The sequence below is a fragment of the Pempheris klunzingeri genome, chromosome 5 (assembly GCF_042242105.1).
Source record: "Pempheris klunzingeri isolate RE-2024b chromosome 5, fPemKlu1.hap1, whole genome shotgun sequence".
Classification (NCBI taxonomy): Eukaryota; Metazoa; Chordata; class Actinopteri; order Acropomatiformes; family Pempheridae; genus Pempheris; species Pempheris klunzingeri.
In genome coordinates, this window is record NC_092016.1 from 28,842,229 (window position 1) to 28,855,883 (window position 13,655).

General features: G+C 42.1%; 1 protein-coding gene across 1 annotated transcript; it reads right to left on the reverse strand.

The window, feature by feature from the left end:
- Window positions 1-1,541: 1,541 nt before the first annotated feature.
- cotl1 (coactosin-like F-actin binding protein 1) lies at window positions 1,542-11,313 on the reverse strand. The gene is made up of 4 exons (XM_070831236.1): window positions 10,890-11,313; window positions 9,913-9,995; window positions 3,036-3,193; window positions 1,542-1,680 (listed from the first exon to the last, which is right to left on the reverse strand). Exons 1-4 carry the CDS (start codon window positions 10,964-10,966, stop codon window positions 1,570-1,572), a joined length of 429 nt encoding a protein of 142 aa, XP_070687337.1. The 5' UTR covers window positions 10,967-11,313; the 3' UTR covers window positions 1,542-1,569.
- Window positions 11,314-13,655: the final 2,342 nt, after the last annotated feature.

Consider the following 13,655-nt stretch of genomic DNA (forward strand, 5'->3'; position numbering starts at 1 on the left):
TATAAACCAAACACAGCAGTCTGGATAGAGATGACGAGGTGGCTAAACGTGTACTTAGCACTATGACTCAAGCTTCCTCAAAGCAGGCCAACAACCATCACCAAGGATATTGTTAGAAAATGGATATCTTTTCCTCCTGGAGGTACAGTGTATCATGACCAAGAGCATGCTCTGGTGTCAAACGCATCCCTGTAAGTAGAGTTTCATTTCAAAATGAGACATCTATCCTTGTCAGAGAACTCATTTTTACAAGATCAATAAACATAACATGACATTTTGAAGTGAAACCCATCAGTTTTCATCACATCCTCATTACATGAAATGATTCCTACCAAACAGTGCTTAAGTATTGATATAACTTAATATTGCTCAACTGCAGCCCAGCTGAGAAGAGGATGAGTGTGAGATGATGATGCACAGCACAGTAGATAACCAACCATGAGCTGCCTGGGGAGAGGGCGGAGGGCAGGAGAGGAGAGAAGGCACTCTGTGATCGACGTAGTAAAAATCAGTTTTCGTCTAATTTCGGAAACTTAAAAGGAACAGTTCGAAATGTTGGTAAATTTGCTGTCTTGGTGGTACAGTGATGAGAAAGGCAATACTACTATCATATCTGTCAATACAAAGCTAGAGCCAGCACCCGGTTAGCTTGTATAAAAAATTGAAAATTGAGGAAAACAGCTAGCCTAGTACGTGCTTGACTGTTCCTGGGCCGACGACAGTGACTTCCGCTGATTACAGTGTGGATTAAACACAGACATAGAATGGAGAGTGAGATTTAGCAGTTCTGGTAGATGGATTTTGTTACCTCTGGAAAGAGCCAACTGTTTCCCCTCAATATCAAACTATTCCTTTAACAATACAGTACCATCCTTCTGTGTCACTATGTTATGTGTGCAAAATATGAAGATCTCAAGGAGGATATTCCAGTGTTGGTTGGGGATATTTTGGCCCTGATTAGCCCCATAATGTGCTATAGGTGTGCTTTTTAATCTTGCAGATAGACGAAACAATGTAAGCAAGTATGCGAACAGTGCAGCTCTCACATTAGCGTTGTTAGCATCCTAATACAGATGTTATCATGTTAGAGATGCACCAACACCATCACCACCGGGATCACTATGATCTGGGGTTATCTCTTAACTTATTCTGAAGCTGTTGTTGAGAGTCCATGAATGAATTGCTGAACTAATGAAAAAAGGAGAATCTACTGCTTTACAATAAGCTATAATCGTACAAAGAGTGTATACAGTGATTGGTTAATATTTGAAACACTTGTTCTGCTTCTAGAAACTGCTCCAGGTGCACCACTGCTTTGTGAACCTGTGTTCCTGTAAATGGGCAAATTGATCAACCATGACGTCTCTTTCCTGGAGCTCACTTTGACAGTAAAATGTGTGTGTGCCCCAGTTGTGAGCATTTTCCTTTCGTCAAGTGCCTTCTCCATCCCGCCGCGCCCTCTCCCCGAGGTAGCAGCTCTGCCCCAACACTCCCCACCCCCATTTATTGTAACCCACCCCACCCCCCACCTCTACCCCCATGACCCTTCCAGTGGACCATGGCACTTCTCTACTCTGCCTGAGCATCATAATTGGCTCCACCCGCCTTCTTCAGCTCATCACGGATGTTGTCCTCGTCCAGTTCCCTCGGGTCATTAAACATGAACTCCTTGGCAAAGTTCTGTGGAAACACACACACATGCTGAATTGAAGAGCGATGCTAGCAGATGATAAACACACCTTGCACCAAAAAAAGCAATGCCAGTTTACATCAACTTCTAGACATTTAGAAAAAGCAGTGACAAGAAAACTCCTGATGTCGGAGAAACAACATGCGTACGTGCAGCAAACACCACTTCAAAAAACCCACAGCCACTTTGTAGCTTTTGCACAATGGGACCAAACTTATGACTAGGGCTGACAATACTAGGAATATAAATATATCTTTCTAGAAAATACTTTTTCCTTGGTAAAAATATGAGAAACTTGTAAATCAGTACTACTTCACAAGAATCTGACATGGGAAATGAATGCCAAACTTTTGATACTTGATGGTGCAGACACATTTCAGTTGGTGCCAAAAAAGTATTGACGTTCAATTAAAGCCGAGTGCCGTCGAGAAATTCATCTGTATATCTCTGCTAAATATATAGTTGTTGAAACTGCAAACACGCAACACAATGCAATGTTGGAGCGTGCGTTTTAATAACCTGCCATTGCTGCTTGTTTCGAAATTATCATATTAAAGGTACCGTGTGAAGTTTCTGCCCACTAGCAGCACTGTGGAGCAATATTTTGATGAGCGGGCGCTCATTTTATTTGTATCTTATACTCTACTACTATTTGCATGACAATACACAAAACTGTACATTCAATTCAGTGTGTTTGAAAGGCCTCAAGGATGTGCAGTATATCATGACTTTTATTTGTTTACTTCGCCTTTTGCATACTGCTAAATGCTGAAAATACATTTACTAATTCTTTTATTCTTCATTGCTTTTATGTACTAATTTTGTTCAAATGTCTATTTGGGTCCATCCATCCTTTGTCTGTACCGCTTACCCACTAGGGTCATGGGGGGGGCTCTGGAGCCAATACAATGCCAGCCAACCACAGGGCCAGCACACAGAGACAGACAACCACTCACACTCACGGGCAATGTAGAGTCACCAATTAACCAACCTGCATGTCTTTGGACTGTGGGAGGAAGCCGGAGTACACGGAGAAAACCCACGCAAGCACAGGGAGAACATGCACACTCCACACAGAAACCTGGATTCGATCCTGGAAACTTGTTGCTGTACAGCAGTGCTAACCACTGCACCACCGTGCTGTATTTGGGTCCGTTTACACTTATTTCATGATGCATTTGCTTATTTTTGTTCTTGTTTGAGGCTGAAATGGTCTATTGGTTTTAAAAATGCTTCCATTTGTCCAACTCTACACAGCCTTGCCCACCCATTTTTTTAAACTCTCATAATGACACCATTTACTTTCACTGTCACTCCCTCCACATGCATCATCACATCATCTGACCTGCACGATTTCTTTGACCATCGCCTTGTCAGTGCTGATCTTGGCACGCTGCAGCCCGCTGATGTTCTCACCGATCCAGGTGATGAGAGTGAACTTGGCTCGTTTGCTCATGGCGTCTCCCGTTGTGATGCGGACGAAGCCGAACAGACGGACATCATCTAAGGGGAGATACGGAGGAGAGTGTCAGACTGAATATACAGATCTAAGGTAGTTATAGCTGACATTTTAAAATGTTACACGTCTGATCGGGCGCTGACAGACACAGCAGCTGTAGATCTTCACAGTCAGCTGTTAGACTAGGTAGATAAAATGCAGCTTCCCATGAGTGCACTAATGATCGATTACAAGAAATTAAAAAAAAAAAAAAAAGGATGTAAAAGCAGCCATATTTAAATCTGTGTGTATGTCCTTGTATTCATGACTTTGTGCTGTGATGTGTTAGGGGTGTGTGGCATCATGCTTCAAAAGTACATTCTATGTATGTCTATGTGCTGCGTGTCAAAGTGTGTCAAAGTGTGTCAAAGTGAGAAAAAAGTTTTAGCGTTGCAGTGCAGATGAATACAAGGTTCCGCTTTCCCAGCATTGCTTAACTGGGTTTTGTGAACTCTGGGTTGTGTGTGTGTGTGTGTGTGTGCTTGCAATGAGGAAATATTCAGGTCACTAAACTAAATGAGTAAAATCTTTTGTGAGCCTTGCAGTTGTGTCACAGACCTCCCAGTGACCATGCATTGGTCTCACAGTGGTTCACTGCAGACGCTTCACAGAAAAAAACATTTGTGCTGCTTTTTTCTGACTTTTTTTCTGACATCAGAATGGATAATGTAGTCGTTTTATGGGCTTTGTGCTAGACAGGGTATATAAATTCCTTATATGCTATATACTATAGACATTTTCTGCCCTGGATGGGACAAACACAAACTTCCAGAATCTGATAAAAATGTCATTATTGGACACAGAGATATATTTGCTTGGTGAAAGAAGAATGTTGTCTACTAAATGTTTCATGGACTGCACTTACAATTGCACTCAAAATTATTCAACCCCCATTGCAAATTAGGTGTATTGGGGGAAAAAAAACGTAAACTACTTCTCCAAATTGAACACAATATGCCACTTCTAATAACTGCTGCAGTAGCAAAATTATTCAACCCCTTCTTGACAAATATCTTTAGTCCCTAGCAGAGCACCTTTCTGCTGTTATGACCTGCTGTAAACATGATTCCCCATCTTGCCCTCCAAACGCTGCAGGTTTCCAGTGCCAGAAAAAGCAAAGCAGCCCCAGAGCATCACAGAGCCACCGCCATGCTTCACTGTAGGCAGGCATTTGGTGGCATTTCTGGTGGCAGCTGTGGATAGCTTCCTCTTTCTGCCACGTCCAAGTAGTATAGCCAGAGTTCCTTTAGCTTTGAACTTGTGAACTCTGCTTCCAACGGCATCTCTAGGAAACCTTTTTTGTATCCTTTTCCGTGTTTGTGCAAAGCAATGAAACAGCAATTAAACTTCTGGACAATTCTTTTGACTTTCTGACATGCAACCAAACATCACTGTGAACAAACCCCTGGGCAGTTGATGTGTTCTATCTCAAGCACACGTGATGCAATTAATGAGGCCCTTGATAAGGTGTGTTTGAGACAACACCTGATTTGCAAATGAGTGTTCTCATGAGGGACTCTATTCAGGGGGTAAATCATTTTGAGAGCGGTTTATATCGTTCTTGTCTGAGTTGTTCATTGAACACGGCTGAAAGTTTGTACATTTTGCCAATACACCTCATTTTGAGTGCAACTGTACATCATCATATATAAGTATGTGTATATAGCACCTTTCTAGTCTTCTGACCACAAACACCACATCACATTTTACACTGGATTCACATTCACCTCTTCACACACATTCATACGCTGATGGCAGGGGCTATCATGCAAGATGCCATCAGGTGGAGCTAATCATTTACACACACTTTAGAATTTCAATGGTCCAGGCCCAAAAGAAGAAGTTATTTTCTTCTGAGACAGCTATGCTATCATTTAACAACCAATGGTGCACAGTTGTTACCTACACAAGGCTAATGGTGTCTAATATATCGAACAAGATCCAACAATTGAGGTCCTGCACGTTTCGATTATGCCAGACACATGTTGAGTGAAAAAACTGCAAGAGCAGAACAGGTACCAAACCCAGGGTTTAATTCCATCATATTAATTTCAGTAATCATCACTGAGAATTATGGGTGTGATTGTGATCTATTAAAAGCACCATGATGAGGGGAAGAGGAGCTCACGAGGTTTTGCAGTGATCATTTTCTAAACAATGACTTGTGTTTTTTAAAGAGGTTATCTATAGACATAAAGAAACTGTCCAGGCAGAAAAGTCAAGGCAACTGGACTTACATTAGATTTTTGGTTTGGATTTGTTAAAGAAGGTGTAGACAGGGTAGAGTATAGTGAGCGGAGGACAATAAATTACTCATGAAGTTGCGTAGTTCATACATGGGATAAATAGAATCAGTTAACATCCACTCATCAATAATTTGACAAGTCAGTTTTCCTGCACATCATTGTAGTGTTCCACTGACTGCCAGAACCCTGCCAGATTTCTACTGTGTTACTTTTAAAGCTCCACTAGGCAGCATTTTTATACATCATCCTAAAATGTAATGTGGAGCAGCAACTGGGAAGAGCATCGCATCCCTGCCGACTGGAACGCAACAGCATCACACACCAGCCAGTCTGGGAAACGTGAGCGCACCGTCTGCAGCTCACTGCTGGGAGGGATGGAAGTGGGCGACAATCTTCATCATGAATAGCTTGTTTCCACTAGTGTCAGACTAACCTAAGACGCAAGTATAATAATCCTCCAAAGTCTCCATCAACTGGCTATATTCCCACTATTGCTGAAATTATTAGATAGTTAATTGATATGTTGATAGATCGCAGAGGCCAAGATATCCCAACATCGTCTCAAAACACTGGAACCTACAATTCCCATTATGCAATTATATGTCTTTCTTAAGACCCTTTACACAAACATTACAGCCAAAAACCGTGTAAACTGACCTCAGTGTGAAGAACTGGTGGAGTGCCACTTTCATCTACCGTATGGGCAATTCAGTATTGTACTCTTCCATGGCTTATTAAGAGAAAGATTTTTTGTGGCCTGTGTTATCTGTACCTGTTGAAGCAGCCGATAACGACTTTCGGGACTTTCCAATAATGTTCTCAGATCAGCTGCTTTTAAACAGGGTTAGCCACTGTAAAGTATTATCAGTCCGACCAAAAACCTCACCTGCAGCAATGCATAGCCAATTTTGTGACACTCAAGGTCAATTGCCTCCCTTTCTCTTAGCTGTCATTGTTCCTGTTTGAGATGTCAGACAGGAACTAGTACAAACAAATACTCTCACCCCAACCAGGATCTCACCCACACCCGTGCACACTTCCTCCCTCTGCCAGATTCTTCCTGGTTTGTCTTCCTTTTAAAGCCATGCTGACTCTGCAGTCCACCTCCCCCTGCTGCAGAGAAAACTGCACTGAAACCACAGCAGTAATGAGACAGCAAAAAAGACTTCTTGGGAAAGACTTTGTTCGGCATAAATTGAATTCTTCGTAGCACACCACAGGTTGGAAGGTGACACTTCCTGTGTATGTTTCCTCAGCCCATGCTCAGTCCCTTTGCGACACACCCTGGAAACTAGAGCTGTCTCCTGTGGACAGTGTCAGGTGGGTTTGGTGAGGAGTGGTGTTACCGACGTGTTAACTGAGTCCAAATCTGGTCTTGTTTTCATCTCTGCTAACAGCAGTGCCTGAGGATCGTCATTTCAGTTAGTGTGGATGCCCAAAGGATGAATCCTAACAATTTGGGGGCCACTTGGATCTTTTATATCTAGCACGACTCTTGGGTCAATACTTACCCCTTGAACAACACTTTGGTTTGGTTGACCTGATGACATTTTCACTCGTGTCAGGCCAAGATTTTCACTTATGCGGAAATTAACTAATTAAATCAAACAATCCCTTGCCAATAGATGTGTCCAAACTGGCCTAAATATAACATTTAATGTGAAAAAAGCAGTCTGCATCTGTAAATCAATATGACTGAAAGTATCTGTTGTCCACAGCTGCTTTGCACTGCTTGAAGGTAGCAGCAAGACAGATATAGCAGGACAGATATGCTGGTGAATCTGCTGCCTCTGATTAGGAAAGTGCTGTGTCACAGCATAGCGTCAGTAGGCACAGCCATCAATTCAGTTATCAAATCTTGTGCAAACGGTAAATGTGTGTATGTAAAAATGTGCCTGCATAACGTCTTTCTAGTCATTTCGACTACTCAAAACGCTTTTACATCACATCCTCATTTACACATCGTTCGTACAGGAGGAATCTAAGCTGGAGGACAAGCTATGCTTCAGGAGCAAGTTGGGGTTCGCATCTTGCTCAAAGGCACTGACGCATAGGAGCCGGGGATCGAACCACCGACCTTCTGATTAAGGGACGACCCCTTCTGCCTCTGAGCCACAGCCGCCCAGATCACATCACTGACTACAAAATAGCCACACGCTTTTAAACACATGAGACCAATCTGTTATAACTCAGTATTCTTACTGAGTATGTAGGAGACATGGGATTACCAGAGCTCAATAATCCTGTGCATTAGGCCTGCTTTCCAATTCAAAATTATTTCAGCAATTCATGTATTCTAGAAAAGCATTATAGCACAAACGCTGCTTTGTCCTATTTTGAGTTTTAACCATTTACAGTGTGAAATACTGTAGAATTATGACTAAAATAAATCATCATTGAACTAATTAATTGAAAAAAAACAAACCTGCAGTCATCTAGATATATGGTGCTGACGTGCCACATAACACCATCAAGACAACAACACGATTTTTCTGGAGAAACTGTTTTTTCATTTGTTGAGCTCTAGTTGTAATGCACCACTGTGACTGGCACAGCTGTTTCAGAGCAATGAGACTAGTTATGTAACTGGCTGGGAGAGTATTTATTAATCACCTTCACACAGCCCTTTTGCACTTAACACTGCTTATATATTAACCAAAATACCCAGTTCACTTGAAGATGCCCAAAAGTATAAGACTGTCTGCACAAATCAACCTTAGCTGTTGAGATATCTCACAGGATAGGTGAAAATCTTCCATCCATTATTTGTTGAACAACGTCTGAACAAAAGTGGTGGACAGACCAGCCAACACTGCCATCCCTAGAGTCACGCCGCTTTGGCACCTTAAAAACACTAGAAACTATTTTGAAACAGTTTTGCTGGCAGGAAAAAAGAGGAAATGAGGGAGAAAGGAGGAAAGAATAAGAAACAATGAGCAGGAATGGAGCAATATCTAAAAATGTAATCCTTAATCAACATTAGAAATGACTGCCACCGGAAACAAAAGAATAAAATTGTGACATGCATTTAATATCAAATAATGACCGTATCTGAGGCATCATGGGAGGAATTCTTTATTGTTTGAAGTGCAACTGTTTTGCTTTTGTAAGCCAAAAAAGCCCAAATTTGACACAACTTAATGAATCCCCCAATTAAAATCCACCAATTCTATTTCAATAAATGAATTTCCACTCATTTTAATTAATTAATTCGATTTGTCTGTGGCGGCCCACATTAAAGTATTGTGCTGCTTGAAATAATGTCAAATGCTGCTCACTGCAACATTTAACCAACATTTTTGCTCACCAGAATTCACCTGCTTTTACTTTCTGAAGCTGGATCAGCTAAATAGCACTATTTGAAAGGAGTCCTCCTCTTCAGCTCCTCCTACACTCTTTTTCAACTGAAGTTACAACTTCACTGCTAAATAAGGAAAACAAGCCCACATACAGAACGACGTCTGATAACATGTGTCGCCCCTGAACAGGAACCAATGCGGATGCGCCAGCTGAACTGTCATAAAGCACGGGGATGAATGACTTACTTCAACACAGGAATGTAAGTTCTGAAATGTCGTGAAGGAGAGAAAAAAAAAAAGGCCCTGAGGCAGCTAGCTTTAAAGATAACACGGGCATGCATCAGAAACAGCCACACCCAACGTCTGAGCAGATGCTTTACTCTAGAGAGCACAGAGAGACCACAGTGGGAGATCCAGCCTGCACCCATTAGTTCTTTCTGCTCACTGGGAAACATCGGCTGGGAGTCCCTACTTTTTCTACTATTCTTCTCTTTTTGTGAAGAACAAGAAAAGGCTCCATGCAAACTGAGATACTACTAATCACTGTGGTGTGCAGTCGAAACACAGCACTCACACACTCTCACACACACACATTCTCACTCTCACACACACACATTCTCACTCTCACACACGCACGCACGCACGCATACAGGCACACACGCACACACAACTTCATACGATGTCATGTATACAGATATTTTGGTAGGAGTGTTGCTGGAATTCAAAGGAAGTGAAAAATGTAACAGCCAGTTGGAGGCCAAGGAATAAAGTTCAAAGTGTACTTCAACAACTTCTCGTTGTAATTCAGGAAATATGTTCGCCGTCAAAGAAAAGGTCGACCTCAAATGTTTCACCTTGTAAAAATCCTGCACAGGATATCGTAGAACAGATTATACAATGCAATGCATACACTGTTAAGTGCTTTGACAGCATAGTTACAGGGTCCAAGGCACATGGGTGACAGAGCACAGAGTCTTAAAAGATTAGTGTCCTGCCAAGTCAAGCTGTGTGGTATATAGGCTGTTTAACCCGTGCACACATGCTACCCCATACAGACTAGATTAGTCAGCAGCAGGGAGATAAGTTTCACATACATCACACGACCACGGCTTAGTTAACAACTAGGGTGACATATTTAACTCATCAACACGTTTGTTGCAAATAAAATCTGCTCATTACCTGTGCACATCCTCTTGAAGTCCTCATAGTCGGGCCCTTGTCCTGCAGGCACGATCCTAGAGCCCTCATATTTAAACGCAGCCCTGGGGGAGGCAGAATACATACAGTCTCTATGATCTGTTGATTCAACAACAATGGCGTTATGGGCATATCTGAGCCATGACGCAAACCGAAGCAATGCACAAAATGCCTTAGACGCCCATGCAAGGTGGCAGCTGTGCATCAGCCATGTGTGAGTGTCACCACTATAACGTTATCCTCTCTGAATACAGGACAAAGGAAATTACTTCTGCCCCGCTGGGCTTGATCACTGTGCCGCGTGAGACCCGCTGGATAGCCAGAATACAGATGAGCTCGATCAGATCAGACCCCGAATGCTTCAAGTATTTTAGCCGATGTTGTTAGAAGCACAAGTGCTGGAATTAGGGCTCACATTTCCGACGTGAAACAATTCACGAAGGTCTCAGTTACCGGCAAAACCCCAATGTGAAATTCTAGCGTGTATTCTGAGCAAACGGGGCGAACTACTTTTACATATCGGGCAATTTAAAGATACCTTGGCTAAATGAAAAGGTTCGTGCGGCCAAAAATACAATTCGTTACGTTGTCGGTGTCTGTAGGGGGTCTGTCTTCCATTCGGCATGAATCATGTTAGCCAAACTGTGCTCATTTTAGTAAAATGGAAACTTTTATAAAACAGGTCCGTTTCTTATTTTCGCACCCTTCTCCACCGAAAAGACGGCGCGGTGGGCGGTAACGGGCTATGTGTGATTTCACATTTTTACTGAGATTACAACGGATATCAGACGGCTTACTGTATTATATGGTGGCCGAAGAAACTAATGAGCAGCAATTTTTCAGTTTTCAAATGAGGCCCGGGTCGCATGTCCAACACATTTCCATGTAAATGCAGGTGAATATACGATAGTCGCATTCTTGAACGGAGTACGGATAAATAACCACGTTCACACACTCACCAATTGATGTCCGTGTTATCATCTCTGACTTGGTTGTACGCCTCTCTGCAAGCTTCTTTATCGATTTGGGTTGCCATATTTCGGGTGCACGGGAGTCGAACGGTCGAAGTCACGTCGTATCAGTCCGAACCGGGAGAGCTACGCAGTAATAAAGCAGCTAACTTGTACGGTTGATGTGACACATCAGAGAACTAACACTGGCAGCGTTATACAATAGGCTCCGCTCCGAAATCACAACCAACGCACTGGAACAAAAGAGCAGGTCGGACTTAATGGAGAAAGAGGGATCTTCTTCTAGTGGCTCGGTTCATTTCCTGTATATTGCCACTTTATGGGCGTTGGTGATGTTAGTCGAGCAGGTTGCCAGCAGACAGACAGAGAAGTCCCCCAGACGTAGACGCAGGATTCACCCTCTCCCGGTGTGTGATCAATGGAAGCAGGGCCACTGCCAAGGTAGCTACGACATACACTTACCTTTTCCGGGAAGGACTTTCAAAATAATGTACAAAGAGAGGCCAACGCTGCAGCACAATAAAACCATGCTTCTACAGGGTATGGTGTAGCATGTTTTGTTGTTTTTGTTGTTGTTTTTTTTAATGGATAAAGCTCTTTCAGTTTCGTTTAGTTTGCTCCTTATTTTGATTTAGCTTTGAGGGACGTGTATTATTTTTGACTATGCCACATTTCTTATACCTAAGTCTGTTGGTGGTGAGGTGAGATCTGCAGGAGATCTTCATTTTGGAAACAATACACAGAAAAAGCAGGATAGTGAGGGGTTGATGTGACAGCTGTGCTGTCAGGAAATGTAGATGTAGAGATGAAGGGGTGGGGGAGAGAACATGAGAAAGGATGAGCAAGAGTAGGGCAACATCTAAAAAAGGTAATCCTTAATCAACATGAAAAATAGCTGCAGCTTAGGACAAAAGAGTCAAATTTAAGACACGTAAATACAAAACATAAAGAAAATAAAGAATACTTGATTTTTCTTTTGCAGTGACACAAGTCACTGTTTTATTCTGAAGGCAAAACAAGCAACTCCTGGTTTTGCCTTTGCTAATTTATGAAATTTGACACAGCTCAATGCAGAGGATTTAAAATCCACCAAATTTGTTTCAATAAATTAATTTTCACTAATTTTAGTTCCAATGAAGGCCCTTTACTAGACTAGACTACTACAAAGAGATACTAAGTTATATCCCACAGTACAATCCTGTACTGGGGGATGAATGTGTTGTTCATTGCAACATTCTTCACAGTGTTGGTACAAGTAGTGTGGCTACTAACGCTTAGCTACAATACAAACTGAACAGTAGACAACAAAGCAGTGGCCTAGAGTGTAGCATCTGTAGTCAGGGTGCATGTGTGTGTAGGCTACATGAGGTTCAGCAGTCAAGTATCAGGCTGCAGTGGTCAGTCCGGCCGACAGACAGCACAGGGGTTAAAGGTGTTTTGCTGAGAGTCTGGACTACGCCAGCTCCACCGGTTCTCTGACCAGCACTGATGATGCCTGATCAGAGGACAACCGCCACCTCCCTGCTCTGAGTTTTATCGCCCGTAGTTATCTGTTAATGCACCACCCCACCACCTGCTGCTCAACAGCCCATGGGCTCATAAGAAAATGTGGTCCATCACTCCGGTGTTGTTGTGATGTAGCAATATAAGAAAGTAACAGTGACCATCATTAAGGAAATCATTACCTTGCTTCGAGTACTTCAATACATCACTCGTATTTTATGCATTTCACATAATATACGTATGCAAAGTCAGATGTTCACGGGATATTTGTTATCAGTCTGTCTTGCTTCTTTGGCAGCAGGTAACACAATGAACAACTAGTCTTGTGATTTTCCTCTGCTCCCCCAAGAGAAAAGGCATTTCTCCTAATCAGGTAGGGTCATATTCATCTCAAGTAGTTTCATAGTCTCAACACATACATAAAAATCTCTGCTTTACTTTCTAAAGGATAGTTATATATATGTTCCTCTGCTGGTTTCCATGATTATATCTAATGACCTCTGTTCATCTCTAGTTTATGGTCACTTACTCTGGTTTTAGTAATAATCTGGCTCTAATACAGATGATTTATTTTCAGTTGAATGTATCTGTTTTGTGGCTAATCAGTTTTAATAATCAGCTATTCCACTTGTTTCACATCCACACAGCACTGATTAGCTTGGCTCTTCTCTCTCTCTCTTTTTTTTAATAGACCTCGTTTTTGCTTTGGTTGGCGTCTGTATCAGTTGAGTGATGCATAAAATCAACAAAAAGAAAATCTATGATGTAGTATTGGTGAGTAACAGGATATTTCATTAATATAGCCATGTCACAATTATTTGGCTACTATTAAAACCTTAGGCCGTACTTTCTGACTTAAAGTGGAGTTAAAACATAACTATGTCTTTGGGATTGAGATTTTCCAAGATTTCCCAAAAAACATAACATACCAACGGGCACCACTAAGGAAGTTTAAAACTTGGCCGTGAGAGAAAGCCCAAAATGTCATCCCTTGGCAACTTGGTCAGAACAACACTCAGATAACAACAGGGATACAATTTATCAGGAGGAATTTGCGAAGGACCGCAGAGTTTTAGGAGAGAGATCAGTGGTCTAATGAAGCTAAACTTGGTTGTGGTGCCTAACATGGTATGTCTGGTGTGAGAAAGGCCTGTCTCATGAGCAGTGGAATACCATCCCCACAGTCAAGCATGGAGGTGGCTCACTGATGATGTGGGGATGTTTTTCTGCCACAGGAACTGGCAGCCTTGA

What these genes read in the sequence shown, in the direction of transcription:
- cotl1 (XM_070831236.1), bottom strand. Translation starts at nt 10,966, where the DNA reads ATGGCAACCCAAATCGATAAAGAAGCTTGCAGAGAGGCGTACAACCAA. An exon ending in GATAACACGGACATCAATTG is followed by an intron (nt 9,996 to 10,889) that starts GTGAGTGTGTGA and finishes TGCCTCCCCCAG; the next exon opens with GGCTGCGTTTAAATATGAGG. An exon ending in TGGTCAAAGAAATCGTGCAG is followed by an intron (nt 1,681 to 3,035) that starts GTCAGATGATGT and finishes GTGTTTCCACAG; the next exon opens with AACTTTGCCAAGGAGTTCAT.